Here is a 22,646-nt window from a genome sequence, read left to right on the forward strand (position 1 = left end):
TGGGCTTCCAAGATTGGGGGGTGGTCACTGTGGGGCTGCCCCCACAGCAGCTTTGAGGGGAGAGGTGTGGAGGGGGGGTCCCGTGGGGCCAAACCCACCCGCGATGGTGCAGAAGAGGGGGGGGGATGTGATCTCGGGGTGCTCCCCCCGGGACAGCGTCCCCCCCACCGTGGGGCAGGGCCCCTGCCTGGCGCTGTGAGGCAGCGCAGGCCCACGCTGCCCCCAGGACCCCCACGCGTCCCCTGCCCTGCACCCGCCGCGCCCCCTCCAGGTCTCTCGCGTGTCCCCACCCCGAGTGGGGGCCTGAGGCCTGCGCTCCTGTCCCCCGACCCCGTGTGTCCCCCGACCGGCCCCACACGCCGCCGTCGCCCCGGCAACCCGCTCCCGGCGTTCCCCGCGGCTCTCGCGAGATCTGGGCCGCCCGCAGGGGCCGCTGGGATTCGTAGTTCCCTTCCGCCCACGTGACGCGCCCCGCCCCGGCGGCGGCCAATGGGGAGGCGGCGGGGGCGGGCGCAGCCGTTTGAATCGCGGCGGCGGCGGCGGCCCCGGACGGTAAAAGGTGGGGGGGCGGGGGGGGGCGGTCCCCGGGGAGCGGGGTCTGGGGGGGGCGGCATCACGGTGCGTGGGGAGCTCGGGCGGTCCCCGGTGGTTTCCGCGGCTGGGCCGAGGCCTCCGCGGCGGCCTGGGCCTTGCGTGAGGCCTGTTCCCGCCCCCGGTGTCGCCATCCTGGGGTGACCGCAGCGGGCGCTCGCTGGGGCCCGGCTGTGCGGGGTCGGTGGGGCCGCCCCCTCCCGCTCCAGCCCCTCCACCAGCCGTGGGGCTCGATGGATGAGCGCCCCAGAGCCGCCGCCGCCGCTATTTGACAGCCCTGAGGCCGGGCACCCACCGGCCCCCCCGGGCCCAGCCCCTGCACCGCTGGGAGCTGGATCGGTGCGTTACCAGAGAGGGGCCTGCGGGTACCCGCCGGCTCCGTCCCGGCTGCTTCACCGGGGGCGCCTGGCGCTGTCGCCGTGTGCCGAGCTGGCTGCGCTTCGCCCGCACGACGCCTCAGGCTGGGCACTTCCTCGCCTCCCGATCCGGTAGGAAAAGCTCCTTCCGTGAGCTCCGCTCCGTCAGCGTGGCAGCGCGCGGTGCTCCTCGGCCCCTTCCCGGCCGCCGCAGTGAGCGCTGAGCTTGGGGCAGCCTCAGAGCCTCCTCGGGCAGCCCAGATGCCCCGGGGATGGCTCCCGAGGGTCTGTGGATCCCCGCCTGCTCCCTGCCAGCCCCGGGAGGCAGCTGGGGCTCCCCTGGCTGCAGGCAGGGATCTGGCAGCTGCCGTTCCCGGTAGAAAGCGGGGGGTCCCGCAGCCCCTTCGGCCTTCCGTGCCATCTCCGCCAGTGGTGGGTCATGGCACCACTCCAGTCCCCGTCAAATCGCTGCGGGGGGGGCTGGAATATTTTGGGAACCGGCTGGGCCGCGGCTGCAGCCGGGTCAGCGGGTGACAGGGGCTGGCACTGGGGGCCCCCAGCGCCCTCCCCCGCTGAGGCCCCCCTGCTCCCGGTGAGCAGCTGCTGCTCGTGGCCAGCGCCGGGTCTGTGCCGGCCCCAGCGGCCCCCCCCGTCACCCCAGGCCCTGGCAGGGTGACAGCAGCGAGTGCGCCCATGGCCGGGGTCGGACGTTGCCCCCTCCCTCCCCGTGGCCGCTCCGGCAGTGGCGGCAGCTTTCTGTGCCGTGTGCCTTTAACGAGCGCGGCCTCAGCGCGGTGACGTGGGGTGGCCCAGGGCCAGGAAGGGGAACCGTCGCCTGCCAGCCCCGCCGAAGAGAAGCCCAACAACTTTTCTTTTGTGCGTGGCCGCTGGCTCCCCGGCCCTCCCCGGCTGCCAGCGCTCATGGCGGATTAAACCCCGCGCGCCAACGGCGGCCGCGCGCCCCCGGTAAGGCCCGAACAAAGACTTTATCCCTCTTCCTTGTTTGTTTTCAGCAGCGCTGGGAAGGAGGAGGAGGAGGAGGGAGGCGGGGGGAGGTGAAGCTCGCCGTTTCCCAGCCCCGCCGCTTTGCCGCGGCGCCCCGCCAGACCCCGAGGTGTGAACCCCGACTCGCGTCGGGACGCGGGCGGCCGAGTTGGCTTCGCCAACATCCGGGAGCTCGGGCCGCGGGGTGGCGGCTGTGAACCCCCCCCTCCCCTCCTTGCGCCGCCGCTGCCTCCTCCTCCTCCCCACGCCGGCCGTGGGCCCTTCCCCACTTGGGGGGCTGCCATGGGTCGCCCGCTCTGCGCTGGGTGAGCTGCTGGGTGCTCCCTACAGCGGGACCCCCCCACCCTGGGACAAGTGGGGGGGCTGTGGGTGCGTCCCTCCGGCAGGTTGGCACGTCGGGAGCTCCGGAGGCGCGGGCTTGCGTAACGCTGTGTTTTGACCGGAGCGGGCGCTGGGGGAAAGCGGCAAAGGACAATGCCGCTGTCACCACCGCCACCCCCGGGGCTCGTGTGTCCCCCCCACCCCGTCACCGGACCCTTCCCCAACCGACCCTCCGCGGTTTGTGCCGCCGCACCGCGCTGCCGTCGCAGGAATCCGGGTGTAGCGCGGGCGGCAGCTCCCTGCCGAGGGTCGCGTCGTCTCTGGTGCTCGGGGAAGCCGATGTCACCAGAGACGAGCCAGGCTGGGACCAGGGACGGACCCGGCCTCTCGCTGGGCACCAGCGCTTCTGCAAACCGGCTGCAGTAAAACCCAGCTCGGCGCTGGCAGGATGCGGCCCTTCGAGGGTGTGTTTTGCCTGGGTGGGTTTTTTGGGCACGCTGCACCCCCGGCCGTGGGGCTGGCGGGGTGGTGGGTGCCGAGAGGCTGCAGCCGCGGGGCAGAGGAGCTGGTTTTTAGCCAAACTGGAGGGAGGACCCGTCCTGCCACGGATCCTGCACTTCCCAGCCGGGCTCGTGGAGGCGGCAGGTGCCCCGTGTCCCCCCAGAACCAGGTGGCCGTGGTGTACCGGGCACTCCTGGGAATGGCTACGGGTCCCCGGCAGGCTCCTGGCCCGTGGCGGTGGGGGGGTGCCAGGGAGCAATATGGGGCGAGGAGCCGAGGAGCACCCTCACCCAGAGGAGCATCTGGGTGATTTTTGACCACGGCCCCCATCGGCCTCCGCTCAGGTCTGCTCCTGGAAGCTCCCTCGCCGGGAGGATTACCAGGGTGGCACCGGGGACGGCCGGTGCGGAGGCAAAGGTCGCTGCGGAGGGGACCTGGCAGCACTCCCGGGGGCAGTGGGGTGGCTCGGTAATGCCTGGGGGGCTCCCCCCTCCCACCTCCACACCCCAGCAGGTGGTTCTTAGCACCGGCAGCAGCAGGCAGGGGAACTGGCAGCGCTCCCACAGCTTGGCCGCTGCCTTGCCAGGCTTGTTTGGGGCCGGGTGACCTTTGCAGGCTCCTTCCAGCCCCCGTAGTGAAGTCCTGGCAGAGCACCCCCCGCCAGGTCCCAGCAGCTGGGGGGTGGTGGCAGTGGGGAAGTGGGGGACGAGGGAACCCCCATTCTGGCCCTGCCAGCGTTTTGGGGACCTGGTGGCCATACAGCTGGGAGGAAGCCAGAGCAGCTGCGGGCAGTACCGTGGTGGGAGCTCAGCACCTTCCCTGGCACATGCCAGATTTTTTGTACTTTTCTAAAGTCGCTGCTCGTGTTTTCTAGAGGGAGGTGAATCTTCCCAGGGTGCTGGCGGTCCCGGCAGCAGGGACAACACCATCCCAGGGTGGGCAGCACATGCCAATGAGCTGCCAGCCCCCGTGCCAGGAGCCCGCTGGGTGCCCGTGGTTCGGCGCAGCCATGGAGGAGCCCTTGGCTGCTCGTGGTGCCCCTCGGTGACACAGGATCCCTCAGGGTGCCGGTAGCCGCCGGGGCCGACCAGCCCGAGCCATGACCAGTTGTTTTGTGCCACCGCAGTGTGACCTGAAAGACAGGCCCGATGGGATGCTGCCCTCCTCCCTGGGGGGGGCCGGAGCCAAAACCAGCCCAGGCATGGGGTCTCCCGGGCTCCCGGGGTGCCAGGCCCTTAAATTCCTCTGGAAAGAAGTTTCAGAGAAGTTTGGGTGCTCGGGCTCGGGGCTCGGCAGGAGGTGTTGGGGACGAGGAGCCTGAGCAGCAGTTTTCCCTTGAGCCTTGGTCATCTGGATCCTGACCTCTGGGGGTAGATCCCAGGGGGGGGCTGCGGGAGGGGACCTGGCTGCTGCTTGGTGACTGCTGAAAATCCGGAGGAAGCCGGCTGCTCGCCTCCGTATAACCCAGAGCGTAGATCCTCGTCGGACACGAATGCCTGGCGCTGGGCGCAAGCCGTATATTGATGTAATTACTATGTTTGGCCTTAATTGCTTCCCCCCCCACACTTTTGTTGGTGTTTCTAGGTCCGGGCAGTGACCTGGCAGCCTCGCGAAGATGCCTCTTCACGACGCGAGAGCCGCGGCTCTCCTCGCTTGGGTAAAGCCTCCCCTTCCTCCGCCGTAGCTTTGCTCTGTGGGTGGGACGCGCTGCCCGGTGTCTTCCGGCTGCTGCCGGCTCCGGCGGCTCCTCAGGGCCGGTTGAGGGAGGGATTGTGGCTGCGGCAGGTCCCGGAGCAGCCGAGTCCCGGCTGTTTGTGGGCAGGGGGGTGTTTGCTCACCGTTCCTGTTGAGTAACCAGAAATGCCGGAACAGCTTGGTTTGGCCGCGGGAACTGCCCGGGAGCCGAGTGGCCACTGAGGCCATAAAGGGGCTGTCGGATCTGCCTGGCGTTGGCTTCCACCTTCTGACCCTCTCGCCCCATTTCCAGGTGAACAGCACGAAAGTTTGTACCGATCCCCTTGATGAGCTGTCGCAGCTCCAGGATTGTGGCGTCTTCATCAGGATCATCCACAAAATGTGAGTACGGGGAGCCGGGGTGCGCTCCAAACCACCCGGCCGGTCGCGAGCCAGCCCGGCCCGGTGCTTGCCACCCGCTGCAACCAAAGACGGGGCTCGTGCCTTCGCGCTGTGGCTCCTTCGACGGAAAGCCACAGCTCGGGCTGGAGAACAAACCCGCTCGAGGCCGCTGGCACGCGGCGTGGCACGGGGTCTGCCTGTGGGGCCCCGGGGAGCTGACCAGGTAGGATTTTTTTAGGCCGGAGTTTATCATTTGAGGTTTGCTGTCGCATCCGGCGCTGATGTCTAGGCTCGCTCCTGGCATTGACGCAAAGAGCCGAGCACCGATGCCAGCCCCGCGGGGGCTCCTGGAGCCGCACAGGAGACGCTTTTATTTCCATAAATGCTGCTGGGGTGAGGAAACAGCCCAGTGAGACTTCCTGAGCCGCGGGCCTGGGGGTCCTGAGGAAGATTTGGGTCTGTAAAGCAGCTTTAAGGCTCAACGGCTCGCGCCCCACGACGTGCTCCTGTCCTCTGGGGCCATTGGGCTGCTTCCGAGTACGATACGGGCAGGATGGAGCCTGATTTCTCCGTCCCGGGACCGGGAGGAATGGCAATTAAAACCCGTGAGCTGCGATGGGCATCGGAGCTAGGACCGAGCACGCTCTGCTCTGGCTGAATGTTAACGAGCTGGCAAGGCAAACTGGGAGGGCGTGAGGCTGCTGCTCAGCGCCGAGCGCGCGGCATCGCTTTCAAACCCTTCCGGCGGGAGGCTCTGTGGGAGCCTGCCTGCTATAATTACCTCCCGCACTGTGTAACGAGAGCCTGCTGGGAGCAGGGATCGGCCTGCGGTGGGTGGGGAGGAAGGAGCCGCCTGCACCGGAGATATATTTAGTCAGACCTGGTTAATCTCCTGTGTCAGTGCTCCAGCTCAGATTAGCCGGGATCACCGGCGGCATGCACTCACTAAACAGGCCTGACTGTGGCTTGATAAGTGGGGCGGCAGCGGGGCGGACACCCCGGCAGCCGGCTGAGCTGGGGAGCTCCCCGCAGCACCCAGGAACTCTGGGAGGATGAGAAAATCCTCCTGCCAGCCCATTCCCCGAGCCGAGTCCCTGCTGTCGGCACCCCGGCAGTAACCGAAGGCACCAAAGCGCTGGTTTTCGGCACACGGTTTGAGCTGGCGGCTGTTGAGGAAGAGCGCGGTCTCAAAGAAAAGCCGCAAAATGGCAATTTCAGCCCCCTCGAAAATCCAGCGCGGGCTCCAGGGCAGCGACCCGGAGGGGGATGGGGTCCGTGGGGCCATTTCCCACAACCGGGGATGCTTTGTGATGGTGAGAAAAATGCTCGGTTCCACGCGCGGTGCCTGCCCGGACGCCGGGGCCGCCGCCGGTTCCCTCTGCCGCGCCGGATGCTGGGGCTGGCAGGCAGAGGAGGAAGCGGCGGCGGGCCGGCACCCGCGCCGGGGGAGGGCTGGCTACCAGGCCCCGGGTAAACGTAACCGTGTTTGCCTGGGCCGCAGGGAGCGTCTGCGCCCGCTCCCGGACACGTCGCGGTTGGGTTTGGCTTCACGACCCTGACTGAGGCTGTGTTGCCTGAGAGCCAAAAAAGCTCCATTGCCAAAAAAATAAACCAACGTCGGTTTAATCCTTCGGTAAAGCCTTAACGCAACCCGCGTGCTCTTCCAGCCACAGGAGCGAGGAGGGGGAGTCCGTGCTGGAGCAGCCGCTGCCGGAGAGGATCAACTTCATCCGTGGCTTCCTGCAGAGTAAGAGCCTCCGCCGGCGCCGGGGGAAGCGGCTGCCCCTGCTCGGTGCCCCCCACCCCTGCGGCTGCGGGCTTCCTGTGACCCCCCCGCTGCACCGGCAGCTCCCAGAGGTGCCGGCAGGGCTGCGGGAAGGGAAGTTTTTCCCCATGGGAATCCTTGCCAGAGCCCAGGCACAGTGCAAAGGAGGCGCCAGGGGTGAAGGGGAGGCTGCTGGTGGCTGCCTGGATGAGGAGAGGGGGGATCATTCCTGGCCTCGAGCTGCTCAAATCCTGCTGGAAAAACTTTACTGGAGCAGGAAGCCCGGGAGGGGAAATGGGAAGTTTCTTGCATTTTGCTTGATCTTCCCTGGAAGCGGAGACACCGTATCCCACCTCATATCCCCCCTCCATAGACAGGACTGCCAAGGGCGAGGTGGGGGGGCTGGACCGAGGGGGAAGTTGCCAGGGGGGGTTAATAAAAACCTGTCAGAGTTAATTAATGGCAGAAGCTGAGCACTGTGAGGGCTCAGCTCCAGAGCACAGCCCTCCGCTCTGTGCCTCCCCTTCTCCTCAGGGTTGTCCCCCCAGCCCCAAGCGCGTCCCCTCGGGGCAGGGACATGTGCTGGGGATGGAGGGGGGGGGCGCGCTGGCGTGTGACCAGGAATCCTGCTTCACCTCGCAGAGCACTGCAAGCACAAATCAGCCGCAGAGAACCTGGTCTCGGCACAGAAACTCCTGGAGGGAGAGGAGCTGGCGTTGGCCAAGGTAATGGCGGGGCCTGTCGCGCTCCCAGCCGGCGCTGATGACGAGCGGGGTGGGTGACGCTTTTCTGCCCCATTTCAGGTGGCCGTGCTGCTCCTGTATCACACCTCCATGAGCTGCCAGAGCCCCGGGGACTGGAATGAATTTGACTACAAGACCCAGGTAAAATCCCTTCCAGGTTCCCCCTCTGGACCAGGGGTGTTGGGGGGAAGTGGAGGTGCCTTTTGGGGGTGCCCTGAGACCTGCTCTGGTGTTCGGGACCCCTTAAAAGATGGGGTGGGGTGGGTGCTGCGGCACTCGTGACTCTGAGTGCGGGCAGGGGCAGGCAGGGAGCTCTGCCTGCAAACCGCAGCCGCTGCAGCAGCGTTGCTGCTGACCCCACGGCTCCTCCGACGCAGGTTGAGCTGGCGTCGATCCTCAAATTTGTGCTGGACAACGAGGAGAGCCTGAATGAGAATCTGGAGACGTTTCTGCAAAGGAAAGGTGAGCGCTGGGGGCCCGGCTGCCCGCACTGTGACACTGGGGAAAGGGGCCTTGTGCAGGCAGAGCTGGCACTGGGGCCGCTTTTTTCACCAACCACAGTAAGATCAACAGGTTTTAACCTGTTTGCTGTGCTGGTGTCCAAGCGCCAGCTCGGACGGGGGACAGAAACAATCTGTAACCGCGGAGAGCAGCAGCACAGGCTGAGCATAAAAGCTAAAGCATAAAAATGTTGAGTTTTTTTTCCCCCGTTTGTGCTGCTGTAGCTGCCAAGCCACAAAAGCAGCAATGCCACCCAGATCCCCTCACCCCAGCACTACAGAACCGTCCCCTGTAAGCTCGGATTTAAGAGCCCGGCTGCCCTGTATCCGCCGGGCTCTCCGCACCCCACAGCCCCCACGGCCTCTGCAACGCTCGCAAAGCAGCCAGGTGGGTGGGATGTGGGACAGGGGCATGAGGCAGGTTTATGGCTTTTTTGGCGGGGCTGTTTCCCCCCTCCCCACTGGTCTTTGTGGTTTCTGTGCACCGGGGATTCCTCTGGCAGTGGCAGGAGGATCACAACCCACTTCTCACTTGTGATTTCCAGCGCCGCCGCCCTCGTCCAGCGCGTCCGGCAGCAGCTCCGAGGAGCACTCCCCGCTGCTCTCCCTCCCGCACAAGCGAGAGGTGCGTTTCCTGGAGCTGCAGAAGATTGCCTCCTCCTCCTCTGGTGCCAACAAGTACGTCTCCAGCCCCTTGGCTGCCGTGGGGGGAGCGAGGGGAGGTGAGGGGCATGGACAAGGTGGCTTCTGGGACCCGTGGGCATGGCCAGGCTGCACGCTGACTCTGCAGAGACCCCCCCTTTTCCATGGTGCCACCCTGTTGCGAATTCCCTGGGCTTGACGTGGGGCTGTGCAGTGGTAGGCTGAGCTTGGGTTGTAATTAGCAACTTTTAGCCCAGCTTGTTTCAGTCTAACGAGGACAGACACTTCACAGAGCGGCTTGTGGTTCTCTCCTGCCCTGGGGTGGCTTCGGGAGGACCAGGTTGAGCAGTTTCTCACGAGCTGGGCGCTTTGCCCGGGCACTGGTTTTGTACCTGCACACCAGACACGCAGAGGCTGTGCTTCGTGTCACCCGGAGGAGGAGAGCGGCCTTTCTGCTCAGCTGCTGAGGCATCAGTTATCGCTCTGAACCCGCCTCAGCCGGGGGAACTGGAACAGGGCCAGATAACCCGAGTGACGCGGTGTGCCTCTCCGCAGCGAGCTCCCCGGCCCTCCGTCCTCGCCCATGGGGGACGTCATGCGGACCCCCCAGTTCCAGCTGCGACGCCTGAAGAAGCAGTTGGCTGCTGAGCGAGAAAACCGGGATGAGCTGGAGGTGGAGCTGGCAGAGAATCGCAAACTCATCACGGAGAAGGGTCAGTCACTTGAGGGACATCCTGGGGTGCAGGGAGGGCTCTCTGGGGCTGAGACATCCTCTGGTTTCTGTGACTTGGTTCTGATTTTGGCCCTGCTACAACTGAGCTCATGCATGGTCCATCCTGCCAAGCCCCAAGTGAGCACAGCTCGTGGCTCTGGGGCTTTTCCGCTTTCCAGAGCGGAGAGGGCAGCTTGAGGGTTTGCTGTGCCTCGCTCTGCGGTGGGCCAAGAGCACAGGCTGGCTGAACAGGAGCCAGCAGTGTGCCCAGGTGGCCAAGAAGGCCAATGGCATCCTGGCTTGTATCAGCACTAGCGTGGCCAGCAGGGACAGGGAAGGGATCTTACCCCTGTGCTCGGCACTGGTGAGGCCGCCCCTCGATTCCTGGGTTCAGTTTTGGGCCCCTCACTCCAAAAAGGCCATTGAATGACTCGAGTGTGTCCAGAGAAGGGCAACGGAGCTGGTGCAGGGTCTGGAGCACAGGTGTGATGGGGAGCGGCTGAGGGAACTGGGGGGGTTTAGTGTGGAGAAGAGGAGGCTGAGGGGAGACCTCCTGGCCCTCTCCAACTCCCTGAGAGGAGGGTGCAGAGAGGGGGGATGAGTCTCTTGAGCCAAGGAACCAGCACCAGGCCAAGAGGGAATGGCCTCAAGCTGCGCCAGGGCAGGGTCAGACTGGCTCTTCGGAAGGATTTCTTTGCAGAAGGGGTTGTTGGGCGTTGGAATGGGCTGCCCAGGGCAGGGGGGGAGTCCCCATCCCTGGAGGGGTTGAAGAGTCGGGCTGACCCAGCGCTGAGGGATCTGGTGGAGTTGGGAACGGTCAGGGTGAGGTTCATGGTTGGACTGGAGGAGCTTCAAGGGCTTCAACCAACATGATTCTGGGATTCTGCGGAAGGTCTGGCTGATGTGATGACAACTCCGAGCATCTTTCGGAGATGGCTGTGGGTGCCCCTTGCCAAATGGTTTGGAGCAGGCTGGCAGGCAGAGGAGTCTCACCATCCGCATCTAAAACATTCTCCACACTGGGGATTTCCCCAGATACACGCAGAGGCTGCAGGTTCCTTCTTCCGTCTCATATTCCCTTGTCTATCCTGGGCAACAAAAGCCATGAGTGAAGCAGTGCCCGCACCGAGCAGCAGCGCTGGCAACGTGGCTTTTCTGTCTCCTGCAAAGGGTTTCTGTGCAGTGGCCCCTCGCTGGCTTGGGAGGAGGACAGATGTCCTCTGCCACGCTGTTGGGGGGGTCAGGTGGCAAAAAAAGATGGTAACAGGCCCTTTCTCGCCGCCCTCTGCAGAGGCTCAGATCACCATGATGCAGCAGCGGATTGATCGCTTGGCTCTGCTCAACGAGAAGCAAGCAGCAGATGAGCTGGAGCCCAAGGAAATGGAGGAGCTGCGGGAGAAGAACGAGAGGTAATTCTGTCCACAGTCCTGTCCACAGTCCTGTCTGTAATCCCTCCGCTCCCTCCTGCCGGGCTGGTCCTCATCGCATCCATGGTCCCAGATTCTGTGTTGTCTGTCTCTTCCCCAGCAACGCACAACACAGGGGTGAGGGCAAACCTCCCTCCTGTTCCGTACGGCGCCCTGGGGAGGAGGTGGCTTCGGCAGTTATAAAATCACAGATAAGGACAGCTTCCACTAGCCCAGGTTGCCCAAAGCCCCGTCCAACCTGGCCTTGAACCCTTCCAGGGAGGGGGCAGCCACAGCTTCTCTGGGCAACCTGTGCCAGGGCCTCACCACCCTCACAGGGAACAATTTCTTCCTTAGATCTCATCTAAATCTCCCCTCTGTCAGTTTAAACCCGTTCCCCCTTGTCCTATCTCTCCCCCCGTGATGACGAGTCCCTCCCCCCTTTCCTGTAGCCCCTTTCAGTCCTGGGAGGCCGCTCTAAGGTCTCCCCGGAGCCTTCTCTTCTCCAGCTGAACCCCCCAACTCTCTCAGCCTGTCCTCACAGGGGGGTGCTCCAGCCCCCCGAGCATCTTGGTGGCCTCCTCTGGCCCCGCTCGAGCAGGTCCGTGTCCTTGTGCTGTTGGTGCCCCCAGAGAAGGACCCAGCACTGCAGGGGGGTCTCCCAGAGCGGAGCAGAGGGGGAGAATCCCCCCCTCGCCCTGCTGCCCACACTGCTCTCTCTGCAGCCCAGGGCACGACTGTGCTAGCCAGCACGCTGGGCCTTGTGATCGGTGTAATTACAGCCTGTGGCCTGTTTTTATCGCAGCGGGGACCCCCACCCTGAACCCGGCCCAGGAACATCCGTCCCTGTCGCGGGGAAGGACCGTGCTGCTCACGCGGGTCTCGCCTGCCTGGGAAAGGCTCCATATCACCGAAAGCTTTCAGGGTGCTATTAGAACTCCCGACCCCAGCCCCTTCCCCAGCTGCTAGCCCTCCAGTTTGACCCAGTTTGATCGGATCTGAACTGGGCTGCATCATACACTTGAATTCCGTTGCCTGCCGCGCTGCGTCCCAGTCTTTGCCCTGTCCCTGTGCAGCGACGTGTTTACTTGGGAAGGAGGCCCAGCCTCCGCTGGCTGGTGCCGTGCCTTTTTTATCTTCCCCTCACTCATGTTGCTTTGCAGAGGGGTGGCTGGGGCCCCGCAGCCGCCTCCACCCTCGGTTCAGAGCAGTCAGGCTCCTGCAAATGCCGCGTAGCCCCGCTCTGCTTGGGTCGGGACCCGATTTAGGGCTGAATTTACGGCGGTTTCTCACCGCGGCACAGAGGCGCCTCGGTACCTCATTTTCCTCAGCAATACCCAGCGGCGTCGGTCCCCAGTGATGTCCTGGCTGCACCCCCTGCTCTAACGACCCTCTCTCCCGCAGCCTGATGGTGCGCTTGCATGAGGCCCTCAAGCAGTGCCAGGACCTGAAGACTGAAAAAGGTCAGATGGACCGAAAAATCAACCAGCTCTCCGAGGAGAACGGAGATCTCTCCTTCAAGGTGCATCCTCTTCGCCTCCCCCCTTATTGTGGGACCCAGAGCAGGGAGGATTTGATGGCAGGGCTGGGTGCTGGCCTCCTGACAGCTCTGCTGCTGGGCTTGTGTGACCTTGACCCTGGGACTGAACCTGCTTTGGGCTCTGGATCCTGATCCGAAGGGAGAAGGGAACCATGGGGGTGGGAAGTAGGGCCTGGGGGGGGTTGGTGCTGCAGGACGTGAGCATCCAGGATGCGGATGCTCAGTGCTTGGGAGAGGGGAGCTGAGCCGAGCTTTCTCCGGGACTGTTTTTTTTTGGTTTTTTTGTTTTTTTTCCCTCCGCCGCAGCTGCGGGAGATCGCCAGCCACTTGGTCCAGCTGCAGGAAGCCCTGAACGAGCTCTCGGAGGAGCACAACGCGGCCCTGGCGCAGTCGCAGGAGAAGCAGGGGCAGCTGGAGAGTGAGCTGCGCGCTGCCCTGCAAGAGAAGGTGACAAAGGGGGTCCCTACTAGGGCTGGGGGGCACCCACAGCCCCCCACCTTGAGCTAGGGACTTTCTCCTGGGGCTACCTCGTGCCCCGGTGTGGGCAGGAGCCTCCGGCACACAGGAAGGGGTCCCTGTGGTTGTCCCCCCCACGAAGCCCCAAGCTTGGCGCTGAATAAAGCTGGTGGCTGTGCCCCCCCCTCGCCTCACGCTGTGCTCAGTCCTGCGTCTCTGTCCCCAGAAATGCTCAGAAGAGAAGGTCGAGATTCTGCAGGGGAAGATTTCTCTGCTGGAGGATCAGCTGGCCAAGCTGGGGGACTGCAGCACCCAGGAGAAGGGAGAAGTTATGGGGGACATACTGAAGGTACGGCAGGGGGGAGCTCAGGAGAGGCTCTGGCTTCTGCAGGCAGCACTTTGGTGGAAAATTCTGGCTGAGGGGACGCAGGCAAAGCCGTGTGGGGCAGAGCCAGCTGCTCTCTGCGCTTGGGTGGGGGCTGAGCGCTCCGTGGGAGACCCTCTGGTGCCGAATTTTGGGGATACCGCACCCAGGTGACTGCAGGCTCCCCAGCCCCACCATGGCACGTGGGTTGGTTGCAGAGGGAGCGGCTCCTGCGTGGTGGGAAAAGGAGTTTGGGGCACAAGGGACGAGGTGAAGGGGAAAGTAGGGTGCACTGGGGGTGTACTGGGGGTGCTGGGAGGGAAGGCAGGCACCAGGGCAGCTCCCACTGGGATGCGGCGCCTGGGTCTGCGGCGAGAGCGTTGGATTCAGCTCGAGTAACACTGGGGGGCGTGTTTGTGTTTTGTTTCCACCCCCCCTCCCAATGTCTCTTCTCTCTGCCAGCTGGAAGAGCTGAAGCAGGAGGTGTCCAGCCTCGCCGCTAAAGGGGCCGAGCTCCAGGCCACCGTCCTGCATCTGGAGGAGGAGAAGCAGCGGCGGGAAGCAGCTCTGCAGTCTGAATGCGGGCGCTTCGAGGAGGAGAAGCAGCAGCTGGGCAGCCTCGTCGCCAGCCTCCAGAGCTCCCTCGCCGAGAGCCACCGAGCCAGGGAGAAGCTGGAGCAGGACCTGCGAGCGCGAGAGGCCAGCGAGTCTCAGAGCACCCAGCGACTGGCTGCCCTCGACGCTCAGCACGAGGAGACGCTGCGGGAGCGTGATTCTGCCCTGCAGCAGCTCCAGCAGCTGCGAGAGGCCAACGCGTCCCTGAGCAGCCAGCTGCAGGCCGTGGCACAGGCCCAAGCCACCAGCCAGGCCGCCTCGGCGGCGGAGAAAGCCGAGCTTAGCCGTAAAGTCGGCGAGCTGGAAGCCAGGATCTTGGAGCTCAGTGCCCAGCGGCAGCAGGGAGCGGCGGAGGGGCTGAAGGCTCAGCTGCGGGAGCTGGAGGGCAGGCTGAAGGAAAACCAGCAGAGGCTGGCTGAGAGGGAGAGGCTGGCCCGCGAAAACACCCGCTTGCAGGAGCGGCTGCTCTTCCTGGAGGAATCCCTGCGGAACACTGAGGGCATCCTGGAGGATGAGAAGAGGCGGGCGGCCGAGAGCCTGGAGGGCAGCCTGGCCAGGATCGCTGAGCTGGAAGCAGAGAGGCAGCGGCTGACGCAGGGCCGGGAGCCGGCTCCGCAGGAGGTGGCCAAAAGCCGGGCGCAGGAGGAGAGCCGGGAGAAGGCACCGGGAGCCTCCCCTGCTGCCCGAGGGGAGGCCAGAGTGTGCGGGCGGCTGGAGGAGGAGATGCGGGCGCTGAGCCGGGAGCACGGCCGGGCCTGCCAGCGGCTGCAGGCTGAGCAGGAGAAGGTGGCCACGCTGGAGGCCCAGGCAGAGCGCCTGGCCACCGAGCAGAAGGAGAAGCTAGCCACCCTCCAGGCTGAGCTGTCCAGCGCCCAGGCGTGGGTGAAGGAGAAGGAGGGCGAGGAGCAGAAGCTGAGGGCCGAGGTCTCCTCCCTGTGGGAGAAGATGGCCGCCGCGGAGCAAACCGCGGCCCAGCGTGTCGCCGGGCTGGAGGCGGATGCCCGGAGAGCTGCCGAGGCGCTGGAGGGGATCTCCCAACAGCTTTCCCAGGAGAAGCTCAAATCCAAGGAGCTGGAAGTCGCCGTGGAGCGGCTGCGGAGTGCGGAAGCTGAGCTCTCCCGGGCAGCCACTGCCAGCGGGCAGCGGGAGCGGGAGCTGGAGGCAGAGGTGAAGAAGCTCTCCGGGGAGCTGAGCCTGCTGGGCGCCAGGCTGGAGGAGACGCTGCGGGAGCACCAGCGGGACCTGGCAGGACGGGAGGAGGAAGCCGAACGCTTGCGACAGGAGGTGGAACGGGGAAAGGCGGATTGCGGCACCGAGCGAGCCCGTAAGGCCGAGCTGGAGGCGCAGCTGCAAAATTCCCTCAACGAGCAGAGGGTGGAGAGGTCGGTGCATCAGGAGGAGCTGGCCCGGGCCCGGGAGCTGCTGGAGGAGAAGCAGCGGGAGCTGGAGGAGCTCCGCCGGAAAAATGTCTCGTGGGGCGAGGAGCTGAGGGACCTGCAGAAGACGGTCAGCAAGCTGAAAGGAGAAGTCGCCTCGGCGGAGGCGACCAAGGAGCCACAGGGCTTCTTGGAGGCCGCCCGGAGCAGGGGTGTGGAGGGGGACGGCGTCAAGGCTACCTGCTCAAAGGAGACATCCCTCAAAAGCTTGGAGGAGAAGACCCATCCCAGGGAGCAGGAATCCAGCTCGAGCCAAGAGCTCTACCAGGAGAAGCTGAAGGAGACGCAGGCGCTTCGTTCGCAAGTGGAGGAGCTGGAGCAGAAGTGCAGGGAGCAGCGGGAGGCTGTGGCCGCTCTGGAGCGAGCGGCGGCCGAGGCAGCGACGGCGGAGCAAGCGGAGCTGGAGGCCTCGAGGCGGGAAGCGGCGCAGCAGAAGGAGAAGGCGTCGGAGCTGCAGAAGCTGCTGGAGGCCTCGAGGTCGGCGCAGGCTCTGCACAACAGCACTGTGGAGGCCCTGCGGAAGGAGCTGCAGGAGAAGGGCAGGGAGCTGGTCCAGAGCAAAACTGCCGCCGCCGCCGCTGAGAAGGAGCTGGCGTCCCTCCGCTCCGCGGCGCAGGAGAAGAGCCGGTCGGAGGAGAGCTGGAAGGAGCAAGTGTCCCAGTGCGTCCAGGAGCTGGAGAGGAAGAACAGCCTGATCGGCAGCCTGGAGCACGAGGTGTCCATCCTCCATCGGCAGGTGACGGAGAAGGAGGGGGAGAGCAAGGAGCTGAAGCGCCTGATCGTCGCCGAGTCGGAGAAGAGCAAGAAGCTGGAGGAGAGGCTGCGGGTGCTGCAGACAGAGATGGCCACCGCCGCCTCGCGGGCGGCCGAGCGCTGCTCACTGATGAAGGTGGAGGTGCAGCGGTGCCAGGAGGAGATGGAGAAGCAGCGGTTGACCATCGAGGCCCTGAAACGGGACCGTCACTGCCAGAGCGAGCGCGAGGACGAGCTGCGGCAGGAGGTGAAGGTCTGCCAGGACAAGTGCCTCCAGAAAGAGCAGCTCCTCGCCGCCCTGCAGCAGGAGCTTGGCAGCGCCCAGGCGCTCGCCGGGGAGCTGCCGGCGTTGAAGCACCTTTGCCAGCAGCTGCAGGCCGAGCGTGCCTCGCTGGAGAGCCAGCACCGCCAGGACCTGGAGCAGAGGGCGAAAGCCGTGGCCGCTCTGCAAGCGGAGCTGGCGCGGGCCAAGCTGGAGGCGGCCGAGGTACCGTCTCTGCGGGAGCGCTCGGCGGAGCAGGACCGGGCCGTGCAGCGGCTGCAGGCGGAGGCGGCGGAGGCGGCGGCGCGGTTGGCGGGGTTGCAGCAGGCCAACGCTCGGCTGGCTGAGGAGAACCGGGGGCTCGGAGAGAGCCGGAGTCGCGGGCAGCAGCGGCTTGAGGCCGAGCTGAGCCAGGCCAGAGAGCGGCATGCGCGGGAGCTGGAGCGGCTGCGCTCGGCGTCGGAGGAGCTGGTGGCCAGCAGCCGGCAGAAGGCTGAGGAGGCGGCGCGGAAGCTGGAGGCGCTGAGTAACGAGTATGAGAGCAACAAGGTGGCGGCGCTGGAGGAGAGGAGGAAGATGCTGGATGAGAGGCAGAGGCTGACGGCTCAGGTAGGGGATCCTGCAACCTCCTCCCCCCCCCACCCTCCTGGGAAACGGGGCGTGTTTTGGCACCCCCAAATCCTCATCGTGCTGCTCAGCCCGGGAGCTGGGGGACTGGGGTGAGAAGGGGATGGATGCTCCTGGTCTGTGCTGGCCACGTATTTACTTCTGCCTTCTGTGCTGGCAGGTGGAGCAGCTCGAGGGGTTTCGGAAAGACCAAGCCAAGCAGGTAACGCACGCGAGGTGCCGGCTGCTTAAACGGTGACGGTGCACGGCCCGGCCTGCTGCCGCTTCCCACCGGAGCCGCCCTCTCCTCTCGTCACCTGTTTGCGGTGGGGACCCAGCCGTGGGGTGCTTGGCTCCAGGTCTCTGGGCTTGTGCCTTCGCCCCCCCTCACCCTGGGGAGTAGGAACCAGGACCTGCAGCAGTGCTGGCGGCTGCTGAGAGCATCCAGGGCTCCTCGACATGGGACCGTTGCTCCTCATCCTCGGAGAGGGGATTTGGGGGGCACCCAGGCTACCCCCTTCCTTCTGTCCACCCCTTTTTCCCCTCCCTAAGTGGGGTTCAGCTCCTCGCCCAGCTGGCAGGAGCGAGAGGAGGGGGCTGCGCTCCCAGAAAGCACAATCCAGATGTGGCCAGAGGTGCCGATACCTTATGGCAGTTGGGGTCAGCACTTGGGAATCGCCGCTGGAAAAGCCCCGTTTCCCTGCCCAGCTTCGTTTGCCCCCCGCCCCAGTCCCAGCCCGAGCTGCCCAGGGACCCTGCAGAAGCCTCGTAGCTGCAACCAGGGGGGGCCTGGGGGCTCCCCGAGCATCCCCTGGAGCAGGTAGAGCCCAGCCGGGCCGGAGCTCGCAGCAGCCAGGCTGTGGTGGCCGTCTCCACTTCGCGGGGTTCCCCGGCCCTTCCGCGGTGTCACGTCCCCCTCTCGAACCGCAGGAGCTCTGCCAGGGGCTTCCTCGGTGGCAGGGGCCGGGGGGGGGCAGGAAAACTTCCTCCTGGGGGTGCCCCCGGTGGGTCTAACCCAGCTGTGCTCTTCCAGGTGGAGGAGCTGAATAAAAAGCTGACGCAGCACGAGAAGGCCGCCCGCACCCAGCAGCAGAGGGTTAAGGTAAACCATAAACTGGGGGGCTGAGCTCTTGGCCAGCTTGGGAGCTGGCAGGGGTTGCCCGGGGCGGGGCTCGGCTGGGTGCAGGGTGACTCTGGGCTGGTTTCTGCCCTGCCCGCAGGTGCTGGAAGGGGAGCTGCAGGCAGAAGCCACCCGTCAGCAGGAGAAGGTTGCGGAGCTGCAGGCGCAGCTCGCCCAGAAGGAGCAGGCAGCTGAGCACTACAAAGGCCAAGTACGCCACGGCGGGGGCTGGCGCGGCCCCATCCCCCCCTTCCCCGGCTCCCCGGAGAAGCTTGAAGGGTTTTCTCTCCTCAATATCCCAGATGGAGAAGGCAAAAACTCACTACGACGCAAAGAAGCAGCAGAACCAAGACCTGGCGGAGAAGCTGAAGGCCATGGAGCAGCTGCAGAAGGAGAACGCGGAGCTGCGGGCCGAGTCGGAGAAGTTGGCCAAGGAGCTGCAGCAGAGCATCCTGCAGGCCAAGGAGTCGGAGCTGAGCTGCAGGAACCTCAGCGGCCAGGTCCGCAGCCTGGAGGCGCAGGTGGGCACGGCGCGGCTTCACCCTCCTCCTCCTCTTTCCTCCTCGCCTCCGCCGGGGGGATCCATCCCTCCCCACTTCCCATCCAGGTGGAGTTTGCCAACCGGCAGCTACGGGAGCTCGGCAAGTTCCAAGTGACCACGGACACGCTGAAGGGCCGCGAGACGTTCCGCCAGAACCCCTCCGACCTCAGCACTGACAGCCTCGACCTCAGCCTTGACGAAGCGCAGCCGCTCAACTCCACCAGGTACCAGCGTGAGCCGCTCGGCAAACCCTGGTGCCCCCCCCCCCCCCCCCCCGCCGCCTCCTCCTCCTCCTCCTCACTCTTCCTCGGTTAACCCCTGGTGCTACCGTCCCTGTAGGAAGGCTGGCCGCTCGCACTCGGAGGCCTCGGCGGTGCCGCCGGACGCTGAAGATTCGCTGGTGTCCCAGCAGTTGCCGCGCAAGGTGGAGTCTCTGGAGAGCCTCTACTTCACCCCCATCCCCAGCCGCACGCGCTCGCAGCTGGAGAGCAGCGCCGGCTCCTTGGGCGACCTCTCGCTCGACTCCGGCTGCAAAACCCGCTCGGCCCGGCGCCGCACCACCACCATCGACATCACCATGACGAAAGTGAGTGGGGCCCAGGTGTGGGGCAGGGAGGGGATCTGTGGGGCTGGGAGGGATCTGTGGGTCGGGGGGGGCATCCGTGGGGCAGGGGGGGATCCGTGGGGCAGGGTCTCCGTGCTGAGGACGGGGACGTGTGTGTTGCTGAGCTGCTGCAGGGCTGTTTGTGCCCCCAAACTCTCCCCCACGACACCTCGTCCCCAAGACCCTCGTTGCCACCACACAAGGGCTGAGGGGGCAGCGGGGGAGGATGAGGGTGGCAGCTTTTTATCTGCTTCCTCCCTTCCACTTCTCACCCCACAGGACGGCAGCCACAGGGCACAGCAGCTCCCCCCCCAGGGCAGCTCCAGCCCCTGCTGAGGGCTTGGTGGGGGGGGGTGGGCTGATACCTGGAGGGGCAACCCCCAGTGTCCATATGGGCTGGGGGATGCAGGGGTGGAGAGCAGCCCCAGGAAGGACTTGGGAGTGTCGGTGGGTGGAAAACTGCCTGTGAGCCAGCAACGTGCGCTGGCAGCCCAGAAAGCCACCCGTGTGCTGGGCTGCACCCAGAGCAGTGTGGGCAGCAGGGCGAGGGGGGGATTCTCCCCTCTGCTCCGCTCTGGTGAGACCCCCCTGCAGTGCTGGGTCCAGCTCTGGGGGCACCAACAGCAGAAGGACACGGACCTGCTCGAGCGGGGCCAGAGGAGGCCACCAAGATGCTCGGGGGGCTGGAGCACCCCCCTGTGAGGACAGGCTGAGTTGGGGGGTTCAGCTGGAGAAGAGAAGGCTCCGGGGAGACCTTAGAGTGGCCTCCCAGGACTGAAAGGGGCTACAGGAAAGGGGGGAGGGACTCTTGATCGGGGAGGGGGGAGGGATAGGACGAGGGGTCATGGTTTTAAACTGACAGCGGGCAGATTTAGATGAGATCTAAGGCAGAAATTGTTCCCTGTGAGGGGGGTGAGGCCCTGGCACAGGTTGCCCAGAGAAGCTGTGGCTGCCCCCTCCCTGGAAGGGTTCAAGGCCAGGTTGGACGGGGCTTTGGGCAACCTGGGCTAGTGGAAGGTGGCCCTGCCCGGGGCAAGGGGGTGGCACTGGATGATCGTTAAGGTCCCTTCCAACCCAAACCGTTCCATGATTCCACAATCTCTGGATTTCCCCCTCCCAGAAACAAGCCAAGACAGAGGAACCGGACAGCGCCGCCGTCTCCTTCTGCAGCGTCCCGGCGGCTCAGCCCCCCAACGCCGCCCCCGGCAAGAGCCGCCTGCGCTCGGCCACCTCCACCCGCTCCCTCACCAGCTTCCCCTCCCGGGAATCCCTCGATCAGCTGGAAACCTCCTCCCCGCAGGAGACCCCCGGCAATTCGGCGCTGCTGGGCCTCCCTGGCTACCGCCCGGTCACTCGCAGCTCCCTGAGGCGTTTGCAGGGGAGCAGCAGCTCCAGCCTCGGTGCGTGCGAGCAAGGGGGGCTCCCCCCTGCTTTAAGGGGGGGTCACTTTTTACCTGGGACACCCCCCCCCCCATTCTCAGCCCTCCCTGCTTTTGTTTTTAGGCCGGAGCAGCATCTACTTGGGCACGTGCCAGGATGAACCCGAGCAACTGGACGACTGGAACCGCATCGCGGAGCTGCAGCAGCGGAACCGAGTCTGCCCGCCCCACCTGAAGACCTGTTACCCCCTGGAGAGCAGGGTAAGGCCTGGGGTGGCCCCCCCTTACCCCCCACTTTTTCTGGGGGATGGGGAGTGGCTGGCGGGCGGCTCTGGGGACCCCACGGAGCATCACCCCTCAGCCACACCTCCCTTTCCCCCCCCGCCCCCAGCCCTCCAACTCGCTGGGGACCATCACGGACGAGGAGATGAAGACGGGTGACCCGAAGGAGACGCTGCGGCGGGCCAGCATGCAGCCCTCGCAGCTTGCCCCCGCCGCCCGCCGCAGCACCCTGGCCACGGCCTGGCCCGGCGGCATCACCACCCGCCAGCAACGCAAACGCCTCTCGGACGAATCCCACCAGGGTCCCGACACCCCCGAGGTGAGTCCGGCCCCACCCCGCGCCGCTGAGGCTGCTCCCCCCGCCCTCGCCAGGGGACTGGGGCAGCTGCAGATGTTCTCCAGATGTTGAGGGGCCCCGGGAGTGGCTTTGAGCCTTTGGCCTTCCCCAGCCCAGGGAGGGGGGGCCCCAGGGGTCCTGTCCCCACAATGACAGTGCCAGTTTGTCCCCCCCAAGGACAACAGTTCCAGTTTGTCCCCCCCCCATGACGGTTCCAGTCTGTACCCCCCGCCATGACAATGGTTCGTTTGTCCCCCCAATGATGACAGTGCCAGTTTGTCCCCCCCAACAACGATTCCAGTTTGTCCCCCCCGATGATGGTGCCAGTTTGTGTCCCCCCAGATGATGGTTCCAGTTTGTCCCCACAAGGACGACAGTGCCAGTTTGTCCCCCCCCGACAACGGTTCCAGTTTGTCCCCCCAATGACAGTGCCAGTTTGTGTGTGTGTCCCCAACGACACTGCCAGTTTGTGTCGTGTGTCGTCCCCCCCCAGATGATGGTTCTAGATTGTGCCCCCCCCTTTTTTTTCCAGTCTAAGAAGCCGACCAGCTGCTTCCCGCGCCCCCAGACCCCCCGGGAGCGGCGCAGCTCCCAGGGCAGCCGCAGGAGTGAGCAGCAGCCCCCCAGCAAGCAGGTGAGCTCCGGAGAGAACAGAAGAGGAGTGGGGGGGACCCCCCCATCCTGGGGACGCCCCCCATCCTGCCCCGAGCTCACGGTCCCGCGTCCTCCTCAGGCCGAGAGGCGCCAGTCGATGGCGTTCAGCATCCTCAACACCCCCAAAAAATTGGGGAACAGCCTCCTGCGCCGGGCAGCTGGCCGGAAAACCACCCCCAAGAAGAACTCCCCGCGCGGCAGCGCCCGCCGCTCGCCCCGCATCGCCACTGCCAAGTCTCCCAAGGGCAAGGTAGGCCCTGCGACCCCCCCGCGCCCCCCAGCTGTGCCCCCCCCAAGTGTGGGGGGGATGTGAGGGGTACATGTGCATACCCCAGTACCCCAAACCTCTGCCCTGGGCTCATGGGGGCAATGGGGGTGGGGATCCCCTGCTGTCACAGGGCAGTGGGTCCTTGAGGGGGGGGGCACAGCCCCCACTGTCCCTTCTCTGCTCTGTCCTGTCCAGGCCAGTCGCCGACCGCTCAAGGACACGAAATTCTGAGGGTGCCCCGACTGTGCTGCACCCCACCCCGGGGGGAGTGTCCCCCAGTGCCCCCCACACCAGCTCTGCACCCCTCTCGCCTCTCCCTGCCCCCCCCAGTGCTGTGGGGACATCCCCAGGGCCCTGCAGCACCAGGAGGGGTGGGGGGACACACAGATGGGACCCCCTTTCCCCTGTCCTGAACACAGCCCCCAGCCTGGAACCCCTCTGTGGGTGCAGGGAGGGGGGGGGCCAGGGGCTGAACCCTCCCCCCGGGGGGATCCTCCAACCCCAGGGAGGGGGACAGAGGTGGGCTGGGGCATCCCCAAGGCCACCACCCTCCTCCTCCTTCTCTTCCTCCCTGCTTTGGGAGTCCCCAGGGCCGGGGGGGGGTGCAGCAGCCAGGCCCCAGCAGGGCAGTGACTGGCCCCCCCCGACCTGCCACTGCCCTTGGGGACAGGGGCAGCATTTTTAAAGTGTTTCTACTTGTAAATAAATTGTATTTTTCTCCTGCTTTGGCTTGTTCCGCCTCATTTTTTGTGCCCACTGGCACTGGGGACCCCAAGGGGAGGAAGAGTGTGGCTGCCTCTTCCTCCTCCTC

The 22,646-nt window shown here is 65.6% G+C and overlaps 1 protein-coding gene across 2 annotated transcripts; it reads left to right on the forward strand.

The window, feature by feature from the left end:
- The first annotated feature begins 495 nt into the window (after positions 1-495).
- Positions 496-22,559, forward strand: NUMA1 (nuclear mitotic apparatus protein 1). Of its 2 annotated transcripts, none has more exons than XM_074860622.1 (26): positions 496-552; positions 4,359-4,431; positions 4,762-4,850; positions 6,518-6,597; positions 7,258-7,340; positions 7,419-7,499; positions 7,736-7,820; positions 8,404-8,536; positions 9,056-9,213; positions 10,504-10,621; positions 12,023-12,140; positions 12,465-12,605; positions 12,841-12,963; positions 13,441-16,653; positions 16,832-16,873; positions 17,684-17,752; positions 17,871-17,981; positions 18,073-18,291; positions 18,378-18,535; positions 18,651-18,897; positions 20,036-20,315; positions 20,419-20,555; positions 20,686-20,895; positions 21,446-21,547; positions 21,647-21,817; positions 22,031-22,559. In XM_074860622.1, the coding sequence occupies exons 2-26, from the start codon at positions 4,390-4,392 to the stop codon at positions 22,064-22,066; spliced, it is 6,246 nt and encodes a 2,081-aa protein (XP_074716723.1). In that variant the 5' UTR covers positions 496-552; positions 4,359-4,389; the 3' UTR covers positions 22,067-22,559. The 2 variants fall into 2 exon arrangements, with proteins under 2 accessions (XP_074716723.1, XP_074716722.1); XM_074860621.1 differs by lacking the exon at positions 496-552 and adding an exon at positions 1,682-1,913.
- Positions 22,560-22,646: the final 87 nt, after the last annotated feature.

The sequence above is a fragment of the Strix uralensis genome, chromosome 2 (assembly GCF_047716275.1).
Source record: "Strix uralensis isolate ZFMK-TIS-50842 chromosome 2, bStrUra1, whole genome shotgun sequence".
NCBI classification, from domain to species: domain Eukaryota; kingdom Metazoa; phylum Chordata; class Aves; order Strigiformes; family Strigidae; genus Strix; species Strix uralensis.